The 18,974-nt window shown below is 44.0% G+C and overlaps 1 protein-coding gene across 2 annotated transcripts; it reads left to right on the forward strand.

Annotated features, from left to right (window-relative positions):
* The first annotated feature begins 1,721 nt into the window (after positions 1 to 1,721).
* On the forward strand, positions 1,722 to 18,146 carry gas2b (growth arrest-specific 2b). 2 transcript variants are annotated; one of them, XM_077021382.1, is made up of 8 exons: positions 1,722 to 1,850; positions 5,684 to 5,849; positions 7,049 to 7,158; positions 8,604 to 8,745; positions 11,961 to 12,024; positions 12,204 to 12,648; positions 12,774 to 12,881; positions 17,292 to 18,146. In XM_077021382.1, the coding sequence occupies exons 2-8, from the start codon at positions 5,690 to 5,692 to the stop codon at positions 17,490 to 17,492; spliced, it is 1,230 nt and encodes a 409-aa protein (XP_076877497.1). In that variant the 5' UTR covers positions 1,722 to 1,850; positions 5,684 to 5,689; the 3' UTR covers positions 17,493 to 18,146. The 2 variants fall into 2 exon arrangements, with proteins under 2 accessions (XP_076877497.1, XP_076877506.1); XM_077021391.1 differs by lacking the exon at positions 1,722 to 1,850 and adding an exon at positions 4,961 to 5,093.
* The last annotated feature ends 828 nt before the right edge of the window (positions 18,147 to 18,974 follow it).

Below are 18,974 nucleotides of genomic sequence, written 5' to 3' on the forward strand. Positions count from 1 at the left end.
CTCCCCTCCTCTCCCCCCACCGCCACTGTAGCAAAAAGACGGACTATAATTCAATTTCGCGCCGTCGCGGGTAAATTAACAGAATAAGAGGGAGCATATTAGATGTAAATTAACTTCCTTCGCAAAGTGCAGACGATTGATTAAGCGAATTTCGAACATTTCGTATTTTCACAGTGCCTTAGATACTTAGTATTAAAAGCGAAAAAAAAATCGAAATCTGTTTTCCATATTAATTGATCTATTAAACAGTCGGGTTTTGTCAAAGTTTGTTTATGGCAAAACCATCATCAACAAACCGGTTTAAAACGCAGCGACTATCCCTACACGTTTGTATTCCAATTAGGCGTCGACCCATCTGATCGTGTGGGGTTATTCGAACCCTGGGGGCCAATTTGGGCCCCGGTGCCGCACGTGCCGGGCGATTCCAGGGTTTCCATCATTTTGGTTGTCCGGGAAACGCGTTGCACCGCCATCTGCCACGGGCCTGTACCGCTGATCCCTATCGCCCTGTCGTGTAGTGGTGACAAAATGTTTACCGGCCAATTGACGAAGCGACCATTACCGGCGATAAAGCACTCTTTATTGGACACAGCTAGCGCGTGTCTCTTTAACACGCACGCGTGCGCGCTCACATGCAAAAATCCTTTACACCTAAAGCCAGTGTGAAATACAATGGGTGCCTTTGATGAGTTTGTTTTTATTCATAGACATACTGTTAAAATTCACAGAGCAGCTAAGGACTGAAGGTAACTGCAGGATTAAATTAACAAAATTAACAAAAGCGTTTACGGTTCTGATTAATGACAAATAGCAGCGATCAACATTGCCCTCTGCTGGTGGAAATCGGCAGTTTCGTGTGGCTCTTCGCTGTTCTCATTCACTTTTTCTTACACATACACATTCAGAAAAATGATGAAGACTGACCGCTGATAATCATGTTGGTGTGCTTTGTTATATAGGAAACAGGAATTCTTTGAAGTGAAAAGGAAAAATGATTTAAAGGTAAAATTGGAGAACTATCTTACGCATTCAAATGAAATCTATTTTGATACATCCAGGCATGCAAACATTCTTTTCGCGCTAATGGAAATTCATGCCGGGCTCGTATCACATTGAAACTTTAAAAACCACATTTAAATAATCTTAGATGAGTTGAGTAGATTGTCAGACATACAGGAAGTATATGCACTAAAATAGATTATTGTGTTCCATATCATCAGGAACATAAATGGCAAACAGCATAAAATATTTACTAATGTTGATTTAATTAACTTTTTCCTAAATCAAGCACTATTCTTTGTCAAATCTTGTCATTTTAAGAGCTTGCACGCGAATCGTCCTGGCACTTAGTAAACATTTCTTAAAGTCTTAACTAACATATGTAAACCAAGTTTAGTCATCTTTTCAAAGTATATTCTACTATTTAGCGTTTGAAAAGTTATTCAAATGGTCTTATACTAACACTCTCCGTCAACCCAGTCCAAATTATGTTCCATAAAACCAGGGAATGCGTGTTGATTCAGAAAGGTCTGTATATGAAGATGTGTCGTTTAAACATATATATATATATATATATATATATATATATATATATATATATATATATATATATATATATATATATATATATATATATATATATATGTGTGTGTGTGTGTGTGTGTGTGTGTGTGTGTGTGTGTGTGTGTGTGTGTGTGTGTGTGTGTGTGTGTGACAGCGTGTTGTGATGTACGTCATTGACACTGATTCGTGTGAAACGCAAGTGGACACCAACAGCGCGGGTGAAAGTTTGACAGCGACGCTCCTGCGTATAGTTTTACCTTACTGAGGTTCCTGACAAGTACTTTAAGGTAAGTCTTATTCTATGACTTATCTTGTGCACAGTCGCTTAAATAGACGAGTAAATAATCCATTCATTCACTTCATTCAAGTAATGTCTACACCTTCTAAAAACAATGTAGTGCCATGCTAAGAACCACCGACTGAAGAGCACGAGCAATTAAATCTCATTAGACAACAAGCTCAGCTCGTGTGATCTTTATAGCATGACTACTTTAACTCTGTGGGCCTGAACAAATATATTACAATTATTCTCTAGACATTCAGTCAGGGTATTCCAGCGAACATGCTTCTCTAGGGAGAGGAATCATATAAAAGAGTTTTACCAGTGTTTTAAGGTAGATTTTTTCGTTCATATCAGTGACCTCATATGGTGCAGAAGTTCATGTATTGCACGTTCATTCATACTCCAGGTAAAGGTGCTTTCTTTGTTTTGTCTGGAGCTCTTGCTGTGGCGGGAGCTGGTTTGGTTTGGGAGAACTCCTGACCCAGAACTCCACTTAGCTAGATCCAGTTTCTCCTGGCTGTGTCACAGTTTCACTTACACTCTGTTGTTGTTTGTGACCGTCAGTGATGTCAGTTTATTTGTTATTTTATTTTGTTTGTGGTATGGGCTCAGGTTTCAGCAAAACACTGAACAATGAAAAACATTATTTTTTGTAGGGGGGTGCTGTGGTTAGATGATACATATTAAGTTAACTCATCTGATATCAGAACAGTGTATGCTGCTACAGTACTGTGCAATGGTTTTCTTGCCCCTCATAAATCTGACCCTTAGTTCTTGATAGTTTCCCACAGTGGTATGCTCCAAGACTTGCTATATCATACTTTAAAACGGGTTTTTCATCCTCAAACAGATCATATCAACCAAACACTATTGTTTACTTTCTCATTCAGAACCCTCAGAGTAAAAACAGGGCTCTAAAGAAGAGTTTTAGCTTGTTATGTCTCGCTGACTATGCTTGTATGAAGAGGGCTTACGGAAGACACCACGACACCCTTATGTGAACACTTTGGGTCCAAGAGCTTTGTAGAGCCGAAGGGTCAAGGGCCGGGGGCGGAGCAAGGAGCGCTTGTTTGGAAGCAATACAAAACAGCTTTTTGGCTGTCAGAGTTGAAGAACAATCAGAACAATTGATTTATTGAACTGGAGAGATGAGCTCTCGACCTATTTATAGGTCTGTTGTGGCAGTAGAAATAAAGTTATGCTGATGCTGCATTGCTACATGTGAGCCTGGAAAAGCCTCTTCATTATACTGTCCACAACTGATGAGCAGGTTGCAGAGTTATAGTTTGCAAAATTAGGCCATTTCTAAAATAACTTGAATGGAAGATGCCTAAATGTGGCATGGATCTCAAACGTTTTATGCAGTTGTGCATGTGTGTGCAAGTGTGTCTGCGTGTGTGTGCATACGTGTGTTTGTGTATGGTGTAGCCTTGGGTCAATTGAATGTGGATGTGTGTTCAGAGTCTCCTATAATGTGCAGTACAAGCACTTTTGTCAGTGTGTGTGTGTTGTCTCTGTGGGCGTATGTGTGTGTGTGTGGGCACAGAGGCCCTTTATGAGTGTTTGGGCAAGCCTCAGACCTCTACATGTGCTTCTGTCTGCTGTGGCTCAGGCCTCGGTGGAGGTGTGAATGTATCATATGCGTGTGGGACTCCTGGTGCCTGTTTCCCATGACCCTGGGCCCTGCGTCGGCCCCTCAGTAAACCATCCCGCTCTGCGCTTCCTCCATCTTGATCTTTCACTCTTCTCCAAGTGACACTTTTCAATCCCCTCAGTTGCATTTGACACTGCAAAAGCGCATTGACTGTGCTTGTAATATCAAATCAATTAAAATATTACTTTGAATACAGAATAGAGCACAGAGAGCCTACAGGAAACTTGAATTAAAAATCAGAAAGAACCTCAGAAGTACTTTGCTGCTTGCTGCTAGCTACTAGCGCTTAGCTTTCTGGCCAGAGCTAAGAGTGACCCAAAGCAAGCAGTGGGACGTTAGACATCCTCTACATTCGTAGGTACTAGTGGGGATGGCTCTCAGACATGCTCCTTCTCCAGTTATATAAAGACATAGTTAATATTATGTGGATATTGATTACGTTTTTAAATATCAATAATATCTTAAGGCATATTTTTCACTACCTAAATTGTGGTGGATACAAGAGTATGGAATGAGAGTCTCGCCCCCTCTGTGGAACAGTTAGTCTTTGATCTTTTTCATTCTACTCCTTTGTATCTCTTCTGAATTGGTTTTGGTCTCATATTAGTTTGCGTAGGGGTGTGAGGTCATAATAAGGTGATGCTCACTATTTTCCATTAGCAGTGGAGCATGATGGTAAATCTGGAATTACATCAAGGATCAAAGCCCATTAGGATTTCCGATGTCTTCCATATAACCCCCGAATGTTCTCTGTTGCTTTGATTTCACCTTTGTTTACTCAGGTGTAAGGATGCAGGGTCAGCACCTGTCTTCCTGTCCTATCACTCTCTATCTTTGACCCCTATGATCTGCTCCGAGGGAAAGACGATAAGCCTCGGTTGCCTTAGTTTGGGCTTTGTTGCTTTTTGAAAGCCAACGCTGAACCTGCTGGACCCGGCGCACAACTACTATTAAAGCCACAAGGTCAGCCGCTCTTCTTGTCATGGTGCCCACAGCGGTGTGTAGTCATGTGGACCTTTGTACCAGTCCCTGGCCCGTCCACCCTCTACTCCCTACCCTCATACTCCGTCTCCACATCTGCTCTGCAGGTGTCTGCCCCCCTCTCTACCGCCCCGGCTGAGGGGAGCACCCTGGCCATGGCAAACAGGAAGAGAGTTGCTACGTGTGTTGAAAGCCCTCTGATGAATGGCTGTCTGAATATACGAGAGTGTGACATGGGCGCAGGTCTCCACCTATTCCACATTCTTCCTTAGCAAAATAAAAGTGCTGAGCAGGTATTTGGGGTTTATTTTCTGATTTTGGTTTAGTAATGACAGTGTGGTTTTGGCACGGCGAAGCCTGTTTGTACATTTGTAGGAGGAGAAATGGAGTGTGGTCATGTGGCAGTGTGGCAAAGCCTTGTGTGTATACTTTTAAGATTTCCTGTTATGGTCAAACACATGGAGGTTCTCACACTCAAGTAATTATTCTCTAGCCAGCCATCTCTCTTAGTTGGAGACAGAAGCCCTGCTTCACTCAGCCCTCATCTCAGAAGATAAAGAATGACATGGGCCTCCCCCTCCTGACCCCAGATCAGTTCCCATCAGCCCACAGGTCAGCACCTCTCTTCTGCTGGAGTAGTTCTGCATCATTAGAGGTGGTGTAAACCCCATAGTCCTGCAGCATGCTTCCACCAGCCAGCCAATAGGGAGTTGAGTTCAGCCCCCCCACTGATTCAGAGCCTGGGCGTCATGCGACGGCATATTTTCTTAGGCTGCCTGTAGGCAGCATATCTGAACGTAGCCTTTAGTTCTCTAAATAAATATACTGTAGTGTTATGTTGGACTCACTAAAGTAAGGTAGTGTAAATAGTGGACTGAAGGCGTATTGTAGGTGCTGCAGTAGCTCTGTTCTGACATATGTTAACGGGGGGTTGAAAGCGTTATGTTCGGGCCAGTGTTTAGGTAGTTACATTTAGGCTAGCTCTGTCTTGAATTAGTTTCTAATAACACCCACTGATCTTCTTGAGCTCCCTTTTGAGTGCAAAATGTTCCTATTCTGTGTGGAAACTGAACAGTCTGACATCAGTCATGAAGGGTTTTCCCCTTCGCAGTCCGCGGTTGCCTGGTTACCGCTGCCTGCGCCGGGCGCGTCTACGTGCGCCGGTCAGAGCTGAGTGCCACTTGCCCTGTACTCTCTTCCAGGGGGCCATGGACTGGGGCGGGATGAACGGGACGTTGAGTCCACGGCGGGACCCCGTGCCTGACCCCTCTTGCCTACAGCAGTACAGCGAGTGGCTGGAGTGTAGACATGAAGCCGGCCTGCTCCCTATGAAGGAGGACCTCGCCGCCTGGCTCAACGCCATCCTGGGTAAGACGGCCGCACGTGTGTCCTGACCTGACGTGGGTTCCTGCACCTGTGGGTTCCTGGGATAGGATTTGGGATGGAGGTGTTTAGGAGGTGCTTAGATCATCCCTCTACCTCAGAGGTTTCCAGCCCTAATAAAATGGCGAGACGGTGCTCTTGCTGCTTGGATGAAATGACCCCCTGCAGACACACCAGGCTTGTGTTGCGCTACCCAGACCGTGGATAGGAATGAGGGTCAGCCAGAGCTGCAGATCTCATACTGCTTGAGTCTTTTGCACCTACTTTCTTTAGCCAATATTAAGTTTATCCGTATATTCAGACCTCATTCAGCAGGGGAGTATGTTGAATCCCATACTAAAGAGTGTCTAAATGTGTTCTGTTACTGTCTGGAACCTTCCCTGGTGCCGTGATACTCAGCACATGCCTTAACTATTCAGGCGCCTTTGCAGTCTAGTGGTTGATGTTTTTAGAAACATGCCATCCATCAGATACCAATCATCACATGGTTTTGATCAGATGATGGGGCATAATAGGCGTTCTCAGACAGACATGGTCATCTGAATTGCTTAGATTGCACTGGATCGATGAGAGGCTATCTGATGACGTCTTAAAGAATGAGTTGACTTTTAGAAGTGTAGAAGGGCACGTCAGTTCTGTTGATCTCAGTGCTTAGTCAGAAGGAGAGAGAAAAAAAACAGAACTGCAGAGAAACCTGCGGAAAGCAAATTATGTTTGAGATTATTTCCATAATGGAGTATTCAGATTGACCAGATCTTTATGCAGCTGCTAAGGCACAAAGAACAACACACACACACACACACACACACACACACACACACACACACACACACACACACACACACACACACACACACACACACATCTATTCCCATGCTCATGCTGCCTCCCTCTCTATGTTAGCGGAGGAAGGGGGTAGCTAATGCCTGGGATTGTTGTGGCTTCCTTACTGTAACCCCTGGACGCTGGAATGCTCCTGCACACCCAGGAGAACTTGGTGGGTTGGTGTTTGTGCGCAGCCCTTTTCAAGGATGTTTCTGAGCCCCTGCGAGCCCGGGGTGGGGTGTGGGGGGGGCCACAGGATGAAAGCCATGTCTGCTGAACTGAAGAAAGGAGCGGTACTGTGGCCCGTCCCCACCAGCCCAGGCACCCAGTCCTCCGTCTCACCCTCCTGGTTCCCACAGGGCTGGAGGTGACGGCGGTGGGCCTTATGGACGTGCTGCAGACCGGAGTGGTGCTCTGCCAACTGGCGGAGGAACTGCAGGAGAGGATGATCCTGGCCAGCAACGGCAAGGTGCTCACCCCACACTCGTCTCTCACACCCGCCATTAAGCACACCTGAACCATCTCCGCCCCCCACGTTCCCCCACTGGCACTGCCATCAGGACTTGTTTCCCACACTCATGCACATGCAAATACGTGCAGTTGTGGAAAGCCACACAGTTGTCGGCCAAACAGCTACACTAACTTGAAGGAATAATATGGCGGGTTTAGGGCTGTCAGGAAGGAGTTTATTCTACAGTCTGTACTTATACTCCCGGAGAAGGTGTCATCTCCAACCTTTATTTATTCTGCATTTGGAACTCTGTGTGCAGCGTTTGTTTAACTGTCTACACGGTATGATAATGAATTGAACACTTTGGTAAATGTGAACGGTCTTTTTCCCTAATGCAAACATGCTGTGCATATTGTAGAACATAGGCATTTCTACCACTCTTTATTTATATCATAGAACACAGGTATTTCTACCAATCTTTATTCATCTCATAGAACACAGGTATTTCTACCTGGTTTTTCTTTATTTTATCATATGACATAATTAGTACTTCGTTTATGTAATTTATGACATCATTATTCCAATCACTGTCCTTTTCCAGACTGTGGTGTCCAAGTGATTAGTCAGTTACCTGAACTGTTCAGTAAACTTGCAGTGATTACAAAATCCACACCCGTGGGACAGACACAAGAATATTACTACTCAGTAAATAAATATAGGCAACTATATTATTTATAGGTCTTATTACAACTACATGAAAACAGAGATTAAAAAGACACCGGAGTCGTAATCCACTGAGTGTAAAATTTGTAGAATGTGATATAAATTCCTGATATTCCAGATATTTCTTTGGATATAAAACATCACATGGCTAGTTTAGTTGCATCTGCCCAGTCTGGGGTCTAGACTCATTTAAATGACGTTTGAGGTATGTGCATGTAGAAGTGGCCTCTCCGTCTTTGCCTCACACAGGCGCTGCACGCCTCTGTTGTCTCTGGTCTGTGGTCCAGGCCACAGCTGAACAGGAGCACACCAGAGAACAGAGAGACCTTGGCAGCATTTATCCTCCAGCTCAGAAGCCATCTGTGCTCAGCGCCTGCATGCCCCTCTCTCTCTCTCTTTCTCTCTCTCTCTCTCTCTCTCTCTATCTCTCTCTCTCTCTATCTCTCTCTATCTCTCTCATACTCTCTTTTTCTCTCTTTCCATGTGCCTCTTTTCCACATCTGCTGCGTGCTAAGAAAAATAACAGATGTGTGATAAAACTGAAACATTTAGTAAAAGCATCACATTACAAATTCAGATATAATGACCAAACTTATTAAAAAACACAGCTGTAATTAAAGGCAAAGGCCTTCAGAGAAATTTGCTCATAATTACATTGTCAATGTCCTAGTTATTATTGTGTAGAATTATATTCACTGTTAAATGAGTCACATTCTGATTGGTCAATGTATGTTCTGCAGTCATTTGTCCGGCGTGTGATTCGCTGGCGAGCTGATGCTGCTCCTGGTTCCTTTTTTGCCCGGGACAACGCAGCCAACTTCCTGTACTGGTGCCGTAAAATCGGAGTGCGTGAATCCCATCTCTTTGAGTCAGAAGACTTGGGTAAGTAACAATAGAGGTTCATTTTGTGCACTGAGCAGTCTTAATAAACCCCTTAAGTGATATACTGAAATCCTCTGCATTAAGTAGTTTACATCACTTTGTGTCATACCAATTAATACTTTGTTTCTTTGTGGAAGAAACCTCTTTAGTTTACGAAGATGTTGTTGACAAAGCCATTAGCCCAGGATCACCTGCCCAGGGTTTGTTGACTGGGGTTTGTTATCCAATCAAAGGACAGTGCAGCAGGCTATGTAGGGCACAGCTGCATGAATCAGGGTCTCAGTGTGTGAGAGACTCAGGGTATGAAAGTCTGAGTGTGTGAGACTCACAGTGTTTGTCTTCTGACTCCCAGCACAAATAATCAGAGCCTGTGTCAAACTGTGATGAGACAAAAGTGTGACCCTGGACTCATTTTCACCACTGAAACATTTGCCTCTGCCAAATTCACTGTTCACACTCATCAGCATGGAATTGTGTCCAGCTCTCTCTTTCTCTCTGTCACTGTATCTTTCTCTCTCTGTCTCTATTTCTCTATCTGTCATGGCGTTCTGTTCTTGCTTTTAATCAATTATATAATAAATTATATATTTTCCTCAAAAGGTTGATGTGCTGATGGTATGAGACTGTGCTGCAGGTGGAGAGAGCCCCTCCCTCCCTCTCTCTCTCCCTCCCTCTCTCATTCCCTCTCTCTCTCTCCCTCTCTCTTTCCATACCACCCTCTCTTTCTCCCTCCCCTTCTCCCCTACCCCTCTCGCTCTCTCTCTTTCCCCCTCTCACTCGCTCACTCTCCATCTTACCCCTCTCCCTCCCTCCCCCCACCCCTCTCTCTCTCTCTCTCCCTCTCTCACTCACTCCCTCCCCACCTTACCCCTCTGTCTCTCCCTCCCTCTGTCTCTCTCTCTCTCACTCCCCTTCAGTCTCTGTGTGAAATCCTCTGTGGTTGAATGTGTGGTGTAAAATTGAAAGTACAGGGTTGACAGGTCATGAGGAAGAGGGAAAGAAAGTGTGTGATCACTACCAAGAGAGATGGAGTTCATACTAAAGAGCTGATATTCCAGTCACTAAATACGCATGATCAGGTGGATAGGAAAGGTGAGGAGATTAATAGAGAAAAATGGTTAGAAAGGAAGCTTTTGAAAATTGCAAAGTGATTTAGAGGCAAAGGTCAGAGAGAAAACTGAGGTGGTTCATGCATTTCTGGCTGAATGTTTTGAAGTCCTGTTTGGGTATGGTAGACTTCAGTATTTCCACATCTCCAGGCATCTATAATGCATTTGATGATGGATAATGTTTTTTTGGTGATAATGCTTTTTGGGATGAAATTTAAAGCACATTATTTATCTTTAGGTATTAGCAAGTGAACCTATTTTAGATTATGATTTCACCTAGATATTTCACTGGTACACACTGGTACTTTCATTATTTATTTTTTTTTTAATGGATGTTTTTGGCTCCGGGCTCTATCATGAAATGTTAATCCCAGGCTATGCTACCTAGAGGAGCCCTTTTCTCACACTGCAAGCCTGCTTCGCTAAAGGCCACCATTAACATCGCCCGTGCCACATCTCTCCTGGAGCTGGTCTCGGCTAAAGCTGCCATTTGCTTTTCCTACAAAACCCGTCCTACATTAAAGCCAAAACAAACATAGCCGTCAACAATGGAACCCATTTCAGTCTTAAATGTATGTCAGCATAGTCCTGTGTGAGATGATTTTCATAGTAACATGCTGTTGCTTAAGAGTGTTCGTCCTGTGGACAGGTGGAGGATATGTGGAGACATTTTCTTCCAGGACATAATTGCACCCCTTTGGGGTTGTTGTTGTTGTTGTTGATTTTAACTTTAACTAAATATTCTCACCCAAAGAAACTCGTGTTTACTCACACACAAATTGAAAAAGGGGCAGAAAAGAGCTAATAATGTGTAGTTTGTCATTTTCAACTAAAGCTCATATAGATACAGACATCTGCACATCTCATCCCACTCAGTTTTTGACAAAGATGGTAGCATTTCACGAGTAGGATACCGTTGCAGCTATCACATTATGAATCTTAGCCTTGGCTCACTGCAAAATGAGAATACCCAAACAATGAGTGTTATAGCAAGGGCTGCTGAGTGTCTGGCACAGACCAGATTTCCAAGATTTCAAGCCATTTTTGGAGGCTGTTACAACTGCCAACTATTTCTGTTGTGAGTTGAGAGTTATGTTTGACTCATCGCCCAACAGGAGCACACCTGGACACAAATGTAATCGACATGAAGACACTCAGAATTAGACACTCCAAAAAAAAACTATATCATTTCCAGAACACCTCTGTCTGTATTGCAGTTTTCTGAGTGTCAATGAGACCAAAGAGCTAAATGTAAGGTGAGCTATAAAAGCAGGGTGTGCCAGGATGGGAAAAGTTGCACATGTTCTGAAAGGAGCAGAGCCCATCTGGATTAAACATATCATCAATGTATAGATGTTTCTAGTAGACCAAGTAGTATAAATAAAATGTCTCAGGTCTGTCTGAAAGTCGTTGTGCCATATAGGTGAAGATCTGTGGAATTTCCTGTAAAAGGTCCAAGTCTCAGTAGAGAACTATGTTGCCCAGTAAATGATAGGACTTGAATTCTGATAGAAGAAACAGAATCCTCCTGTGTGGATTGCCAGGGTGTCGTAGGAAGAACATTGTCCCTCAAAAACAAGAAATGAACACAATGCAGAGGCATCGTTTGATCTGAGCACAGCTTTGACTGGTTAGAAATATGCCCTGCTCTGCAGTCCTTGGCTTTGCTGGGCTTTCTGTAGATGGGTCTTGGGCTTTTCAGGCATGCCTTGAAAGAGAGTCACTCCTTTTTTTCCCAACCAAGATAGCTTGTGCTTTATCACCTTGGGCATCTTAGGTTGGGACTCATTGTTATTTCCAGAACCTGTTTGTTGCCATCTTGTCTTGTGTTCTATAGTGGGCCATGGGCTTTTGTATGCTTTCCTGTCGATGCCATAAAGCTGTGTGGTGAGATCATGGCCGTTTTGCAGTCTGCCAGCTTTATGGAATGCACACATCCATCCTAGAAGGCTTTCTTCTACGGGATGTCCAGTTCACTACAGCTTACTCTCTCACATTCTAGCATGCAAGACCAGAATTGTAGCATAAATAAAGTCTTCTTTCAGGTTCCTAACCATCTTTGCATCGTATTGTGGGTTTTTGATCACCGTATATGTGTTTCGTCAGTTCTTCACAGGCATCCACGGGATGTGTGTCTGTGTCTCATGCAGCTTGGGAGAATCGCATCAAAGTAAGAGCTCACTGGCTTTAGGGAGGACCTTCTGATTGCTGTCATGGCATTTGTGCAGTTAAAACAATACAAAGGGGGAATGCTTCTGGAAGGTGAAGCCCTCAGGTTTCAGCACATGATCTGTGGGAGCAGATCTGAAATGAGACTTTCATACTCTCGTGTTTCATGTTGTCTCATAGGTACGGTGTAGATCCCCCAGCATTGGTTAAACTGGTGAGAGAGGCTGAGAAAGATGAAGAGGGGTCCCTATCTCCATCTCTGTTCTTCACTTCACCCTTACCCTCTCTCTCCTCTCCTCCCATTATCCTTCCCCCTGCTTCATCACCTCCTCCTCCTCCTCCTCCTCCTCCTCATTTGTCTCCCTCTCCCCTTCCAGCCATGTCCCCACCGCAGTCCCCTTCCCTGGAGCCAAGCCCCTCCCTTGGTCCACCCCCAGCCCCTCCTCCGGACCCTGGTGCTCTCCCCTCTCCTCCCTCCCCTGCCCAGGTCACCCAACCCAAGCTTGAGCCTCCCTCACCCATCAGCCCATCACCCATCAGACCCCCTGTCTCCACACCCAACTCCTCCCGCCGCCTCAGCAAGCCCATTGGGAAGAAAAGCTCAGAGAACCTGCTGGATGACATCGTAAGTGGAGATTGAGATTAGTAGTTTACTGCATGTTTGAATGCAAAGCTGTATACACAAATCCACTCTTCCTTGACTTTTCTGCTTAGAGACAAAGACAACGAATGTTTGTCTTTTGGTTTTAGGTGAAGCAGATTTCAGAAGACCCACCATGCAGATGTGTGGTCAGGTTCCGCATTGAGAAGCAGCCCAAGGGCCACTACTGCGTGGGGGATAAGGTGCTCTATGTGAGGGTAGGTGTGCCTCGCTCTCCTTCACCACTACTGTGCACAGATCACAGCAGAACTCTGCTCAAAGTCAATTCATGTTCTGAACAGAAAGCCTTTTTTTTTTAAGGTTTTTCTTATTCCTAACAAATACTGCTAACCCGTGTCCAGCCTTTGCACTTCTTACATGGTGAATGTGTATGAGACATAAAGCTGTCTGGAACAACATTGCTCTCTTTGACATATTACTCAGTTCTACGTGTGCTTAGTATATTCTGTAGCTTTGGCTTCTGTGAGCGTGTGGAACTCATTCAAAAGCAAAGACTCATGGGAGCTTGGGTTGCTGGGCAACATGAAGAAAAGGTTTGCACCTTGTGAATGGGAGGGGGGAGAAAAAGATTCCTACTGGCAAAGAAAGAGATAAGATCAGACGATGAGCTCTCTTCAATGAACTTTGTCGCAGAGGCCACAGGATGCAGACATTTACGTAAGAGCATATGAGGAAGAAATAACCTTTGACCTGATATGGCGAGCAAAGAGAACATTTTATTCTGGCATGATGCTCTTTAAGGCAGGCACAGCCATGTGCAAACAGAAGTGAAGTAATCCCCGACATCAAAACCTTCATTCTTGTTGTTCACTCCTCGCTCAACACAAACACCAAAGCCACTTCAAAGCAGAACCTGGGCAGAACACTTCAAAGCATTGTCACTTTTGCTGATTGGGGACCTGCTCAAAACCATCACATGCCCAATTACACATATTGAAAGCCTCTTGTTTAACTCTCCCTATCTGCTACAGCATCAGTGATCAATAGGTGAAGCTGTCTGGCAGGAGTGACGTCTCGCCCTCGGCGGCTGGACGTCCTGTTGTCTCGCATACGGCACCACCTGATTCATTTATCATCATTATTGTCGTTAACCGGTGAAAAGAACAGACAACATGAATTCATGCTGGCTACACATAAAACATATAGTTATAAAAACTACTACATGAAGTTTACAATTTGCATCCAAATTAGGAGATGAAGTTTGGACTTGGCCTAATATATGGGGTGATAGACACTTGTGGATTGTTGCCCAGCAACCATGTAATTCCTCGTTAATCTGAGGCTCCATGAAGTAAGCCCTTCTTTTCTGGTTTTGTTTTTCTTTTACCTCGTTGGAATGGACTCATCTCCTGTATTTCTTTTTGGGTAATTAGACAAGCCTGTTCACATTTTTACTTTGAAGGATCTTCTTGTTCGTGCTAGTCAGAATTTCCGTTCTTTCTCTTCTGCGTGGAAATGACGCCCGTTGTGGAACGCAGCGTAAAACGAAACAAAGCCGTACACTGGGCCCCCTGGGAGGCCCCTGACAGAGCGGCACAGAAGGAGGCAGCCTTAGCAGCTCTCTGCTCACCTTCCTGGCCCTGAGACGCCTGTAGGGCCTCCTGTAGGCCAGCAAGGCTAAAAGGCAACATGCTCTTCTCTCTCCCTCTCCTGCTCCATATGCCCTGACCGTGTACATACACTCATCAGTGCTACATTTGCAACCTGAGACGGGAAAAGTAATCATAACCTCAAATATACATATTTCACAGCGCATATTAACATCATCCTGTCATCGCCGAATTGGAAGGTTTTTTTTCCCCGCCAGTGAGAACATCTCTCTGCTTTTCCACTCGTCGTTTTTGTGAGAATGTTCCTGACACATCCCCAGCCATGGCCGGTCAGTGTAGAAAACGGCTCTACCTCTCGAAGGTCCTAAACTGTTAATGACTTTCTTGCCTTTAGGGAACGACACGTCCCACGAATGACTCGGAAGGAGGAATTTAGGTTAGTGCCAGGCTGTAAAATGGGAGGGGGAGGGCAGGGCAGTGGTGCTGCTGCTGTTGAATGTATTGATTTCAGTGTTGAACTCATTAGCAGCGTGATAAGTCATGGAAGCTTGTTAAACAGCAGTGGCGACACTGCCTGGCTCTTCCCGTCACTCTGTGATTTTTCAATCAGACGAGTCGGCCAGGGCTCCAGTGCTGTCCGCTGTGGAACAAAGGCCCGGCCCAATTAGCAGGAGGTGCAGACAGGGGGGAGTGGGGGAGGTGTGCAGTAGCATTCATGCAAGAGGCTCTGTAAGAGAGCTTTTAAAGTCTTCACATCGCCTCAATAGAAATGTGTGTGAGATGGCTTTTATGATTTGAAAACAGAAAGACATAATGTGTGTCCATTAGATCGTCACAATAGCTGTTTCCTGGGGAATTGGAGAGTGCTGTTTCTAAATCAGTTGATTGTGATTAGGGAAATGTGACATTATTGGAACTACAGTGAATCATTCACACAGTGGAATCACACTTAAATCTTAACTTATATCTCCATTAAACCCCTCCACATAGATGAACAAGGCTAAGTGGTCTCTGTACTGGAGATGCCATCTACAGCGTGCTCTTCAGATTATCTTGTAGCTGGATCTCTTTAATCATTACAGAGGTGGTGAGGTAAGCCAAAAAAAAAAACAAAAAACAAAACAACAACAAACATGCAGGCTTTTGCCTGTATGCATTCTCGTCGTTTTTGCTTTATGTTCCTGGTTAAGGAGTCTTTGTACTTGAATTAATTTTCCATTTAAGCATGACTTCCGTCATAGGGTGTAGTTATAGGCAGTTTGTGCATTCAGCTGTGCTTTGACCGCATTCCTGCAAATTGATTTGCTATGCAAAAATAGAATCGGAGGCGGAGCGGTCTTTTTCCTCTATTAGAACATCTCTACCAGCCTGCACGCACTGTAGTATCTTGTGGAAGATTTTCTTCTCAGCCTCGTCGTGGCGTCGAATAAAGTGAATATTCTCTGACATCTAGTGGCTGCGGTATGAACCGACACATTTAATTCAAAAACTTGTGTGGGGAGCTGTTGTGAATGCACCGCTCTACAGTCATCTAGCGGGTGGACGCCGGAACAGAGGGACAATAAATAAAATCCATTAAAAATCAATTGCGAATTATTAGTGTCTCTCCTGATCTAACAAAACAGACTCTGCATCGTTGAGTCTGAATCTGCAATCTTTAAAATCGAAAATGTGAAGCTGTAATTCACCTGCTAGAGAAAGTAATAGGGCCTACAAGCTATCAAAAAGGGCCAAGGCCGTGACTTTGATTCCCACGGAGAACACATGCAAGCCACTTATAAAGAAATGGAAGAAGCTTTACAAAAGAAAGTATAAAATATAAGTATTGAGATGTGTTATAAACCATTGTACATATAAACAAATTTAAAACATGCATGTTTTTTTTTATACCAGTCTAGGAGATTGACAGATATTCATGGAGTCTGCTCCAATTTTCTAGCTTAAAAAAAATCTATTTATTTAATCTAAATCTTGAGAACTTTGACAGCACCAACATTTTAATCAAGCTTGAGACAGCTGAGACACACAGCACACACTAGCAGGCATGGAACGTGCTGTGTGTGTGTGTGTGTGTGTGCGCGCGTGTGTGTGCGTGTCTGTGAATCTGTCTATTAGGATGCGAGGCAGGTTAGTGGGACTTAAAGAGGGAGGGCTATCCCCAATAAATCTGCTTGTAATACCAGCATTGGAACAGCTCTCTAATGAGGGGGTTACAGCCAAGAGGGGTGGCAGGGGGGCAGAAAGAGGGGACATGTGGGTGTGAAAGCCCCAGGGAGTACGCTGTCTCCAGAGAAATGACCCCTTCTGCTTCTCTCTTTCCCTCTTTTTGTTCTTTTTAATCCGTCTTTTTCTCTGTCTCTCTCACACTCTTTTTTTATTTATTTATTTTGGTTGTGCCGCTGTTGCCATGGTAGTGCTGGATCCACACTATTCCAGAGGGTGTTAGGGTTAGGTCTGTGCGTCGTAGGTGTGCATTGGACAAAAAGGAGCTCAAGTGCATACATGTGTGTGTGTGTGTGTGTGTGTGTGTGTGTGTGTTTGGGTGTGTGTGGATTAGTTATAAGCCAGCGCTCAGCTGGTGCCACGAGGCAGTGTTTCATTAGACTTAATGAGATTTTGACAGCACAGTCTCTCTCTCTCTCTCTCTCTCTCTCTCTCTAAAATCATTCTCATTCGCTTTTCATTTTCATGGGAGCACAATGATATGCAGGCTTTCAATATTTAATCAGAAAGGGGTGGGAGGTTGGGGGTGGGGGTGGGTTGGGGGGGTCTTTCCCAAAGAAGGGGTCTTGCTAGGTATGGAGATTATTCTTGACAAAATGCCAAATGGATTATTTTGTATGGCACGGGGTTTGAACACAAATCAGTCTCCTACATTTGCCGAAGGTACTGAAAATATGAGTGTGTATAAGACATGCAGGGGGCTTTTCAATGGACCTGGCATCCCTCTTCCTTGGGTCATGATGCTGGTAAACCTGCTGTTTCTTTGCTACTTCGGTGCCATTTTCTAAACGTTTCTATTGTCCAGGTGCGCTCACCTCTCTGCCTCTCCTGCAGATGCTGAATGACAAGAATGTCATGGTGCGTGTTGGCGGCGGCTGGGAGGCCTTTGGCACCTACCTGCTGAAGCACGACCCTTGCAGGACGAGCCCCAAGCCCCGCAGGTCCGACGGCAGGTCGGCCAATCCCAGAGAGCTCTCGCGGGACGGTTACCTGGTGGTGGGCACGCCCTCCCGCCTCAAAAAACAGATGTCCTAGCAGCCTTGTTAGGCGAAGGAGATGACAGATGTCAGGAGCAGTGACGCATCATGTGGTGTTTGTAATGCACGTGATGTTGTCTCTGTTGTATTGTGTGTGTCAGGATTTGACTGAACGTGTTTTTGGGTGTAGGGTGGGGGATGCATGGTTTGAGTTGGCCCAGGTGGCTTGAGAGAGGCGTCAGCTTTTTGTACTTTTCTTTGCTTTGAATTACTGTTTTTTAAAAATATTTTTTAATAAGGAATATATTTTTTGAAGATTCTTTAGCATTTATATTCTATTTAACCTAAATCGTTTATGCAAGACATAAGGCAGGATGTCCAGATACTCAATGTTTAAATTTAAGCTGAAATTGTATCAGTTTGCTCATGCTTTGTGGGAACATATGATTTTAATCTTGCAAATTAATCTGTGCCCAAGTGTAAAAGTAATTTTCGTCCACAAGGTGGCGCCATGTGATAAGATATACAGTATGTAGGATGTACAGTACACTCAGCCTCAGTTGAGAGTACATTGGATAATTGAGATGAAAAAAAAATCTAATTTTTATCTATGTATTATATAAAGCATAATTTTTTGTAAAATTATGCTGAGTTTTAAGATTGTGTCCTCCCAATATTTAACTACAGAATTTTTTGTTTTTAAATTTGTATCCTAAAGAGAAAAAGTTTTTATTGATTCAAATAAATATAAGCAAACGCAAAGTATTAAATGTTAACAGTTTATTTCCTTAAAATAAAAACCATATTTTAAAAAATGGACACCAGTCTCTTAATACATTGAAATAAATTAACCATCATAATGTCATGCGAGACAGTAATTCCTGTTTTTCTTATCTGTTTCGTCAAATTACCCATTAAAAACAGTTCATACAAAATTAAAATGGTGCTACTTCAACTGCTGAAAAAATGGTGGTTATATACAAATGTATCCAAGTTCATACAAGACAGTTGAAATATTTCCTTGAGCTGCTTGGTCTTTTGGCAAACACAACTTGTGCACCCCCCCTCCCCCTCCCCCCACTTCATTTATCCCTTCATCCTGCATCTTGTCAATGCTGTAGCCAAACTGGTAGCCAATTGCTCCTAGTCGATGGCCAGTTAGCTCATTTCCTAATGGTCTGGGGTTGATGCGTTTCTTGGACATATTATCCATATTATCCCCACTACAGCTCACACACTCGTCTGCCATGTTACCCTGCGACAGCAGGCGCACTCTCACAATTGCACCTCATTCTGAAAGCATGCTCACAGATTGTGCTGGATGAGGAAATACCTTGTGACCCCTGTTCATTTGGTAAGCACTTCTCAGACTTCAGTAGCCAATAAAAAACAACTGTGCTTTCTCAGAGACCCTATTAAAACATTTTATTCACAAACTGTAGTTGCATTGCCTGTTTGCGTCAATGGTTAAGTGAGTGTTGATGCACTCAGTTGAAAGAAAACTGGTATGGACCTTCCAGAACTGGGATGCGATCAACCT

Source organism: Brachyhypopomus gauderio, chromosome 1 (genome assembly GCF_052324685.1).
Source record: "Brachyhypopomus gauderio isolate BG-103 chromosome 1, BGAUD_0.2, whole genome shotgun sequence".
Lineage (NCBI taxonomy): Eukaryota > Metazoa > Chordata > Actinopteri > Gymnotiformes > Hypopomidae > Brachyhypopomus > Brachyhypopomus gauderio.

Coding starts and splice junctions, on each gene's coding strand:
- gas2b (XM_077021382.1), top strand. CDS start 5,690: ATGGACTGGGGCGGGATGAACGGGACGTTGAGTCCACGGCGGGACCCC. Junction 8,746..11,960: donor CTTTGAGTCAGAAGACTTGG/GTAAGTAACAAT, acceptor GTGTTTCGTCAG/TTCTTCACAGGCATCCACGG. Junction 12,649..12,773: donor AGAACCTGCTGGATGACATC/GTAAGTGGAGAT, acceptor TTTTGGTTTTAG/GTGAAGCAGATTTCAGAAGA.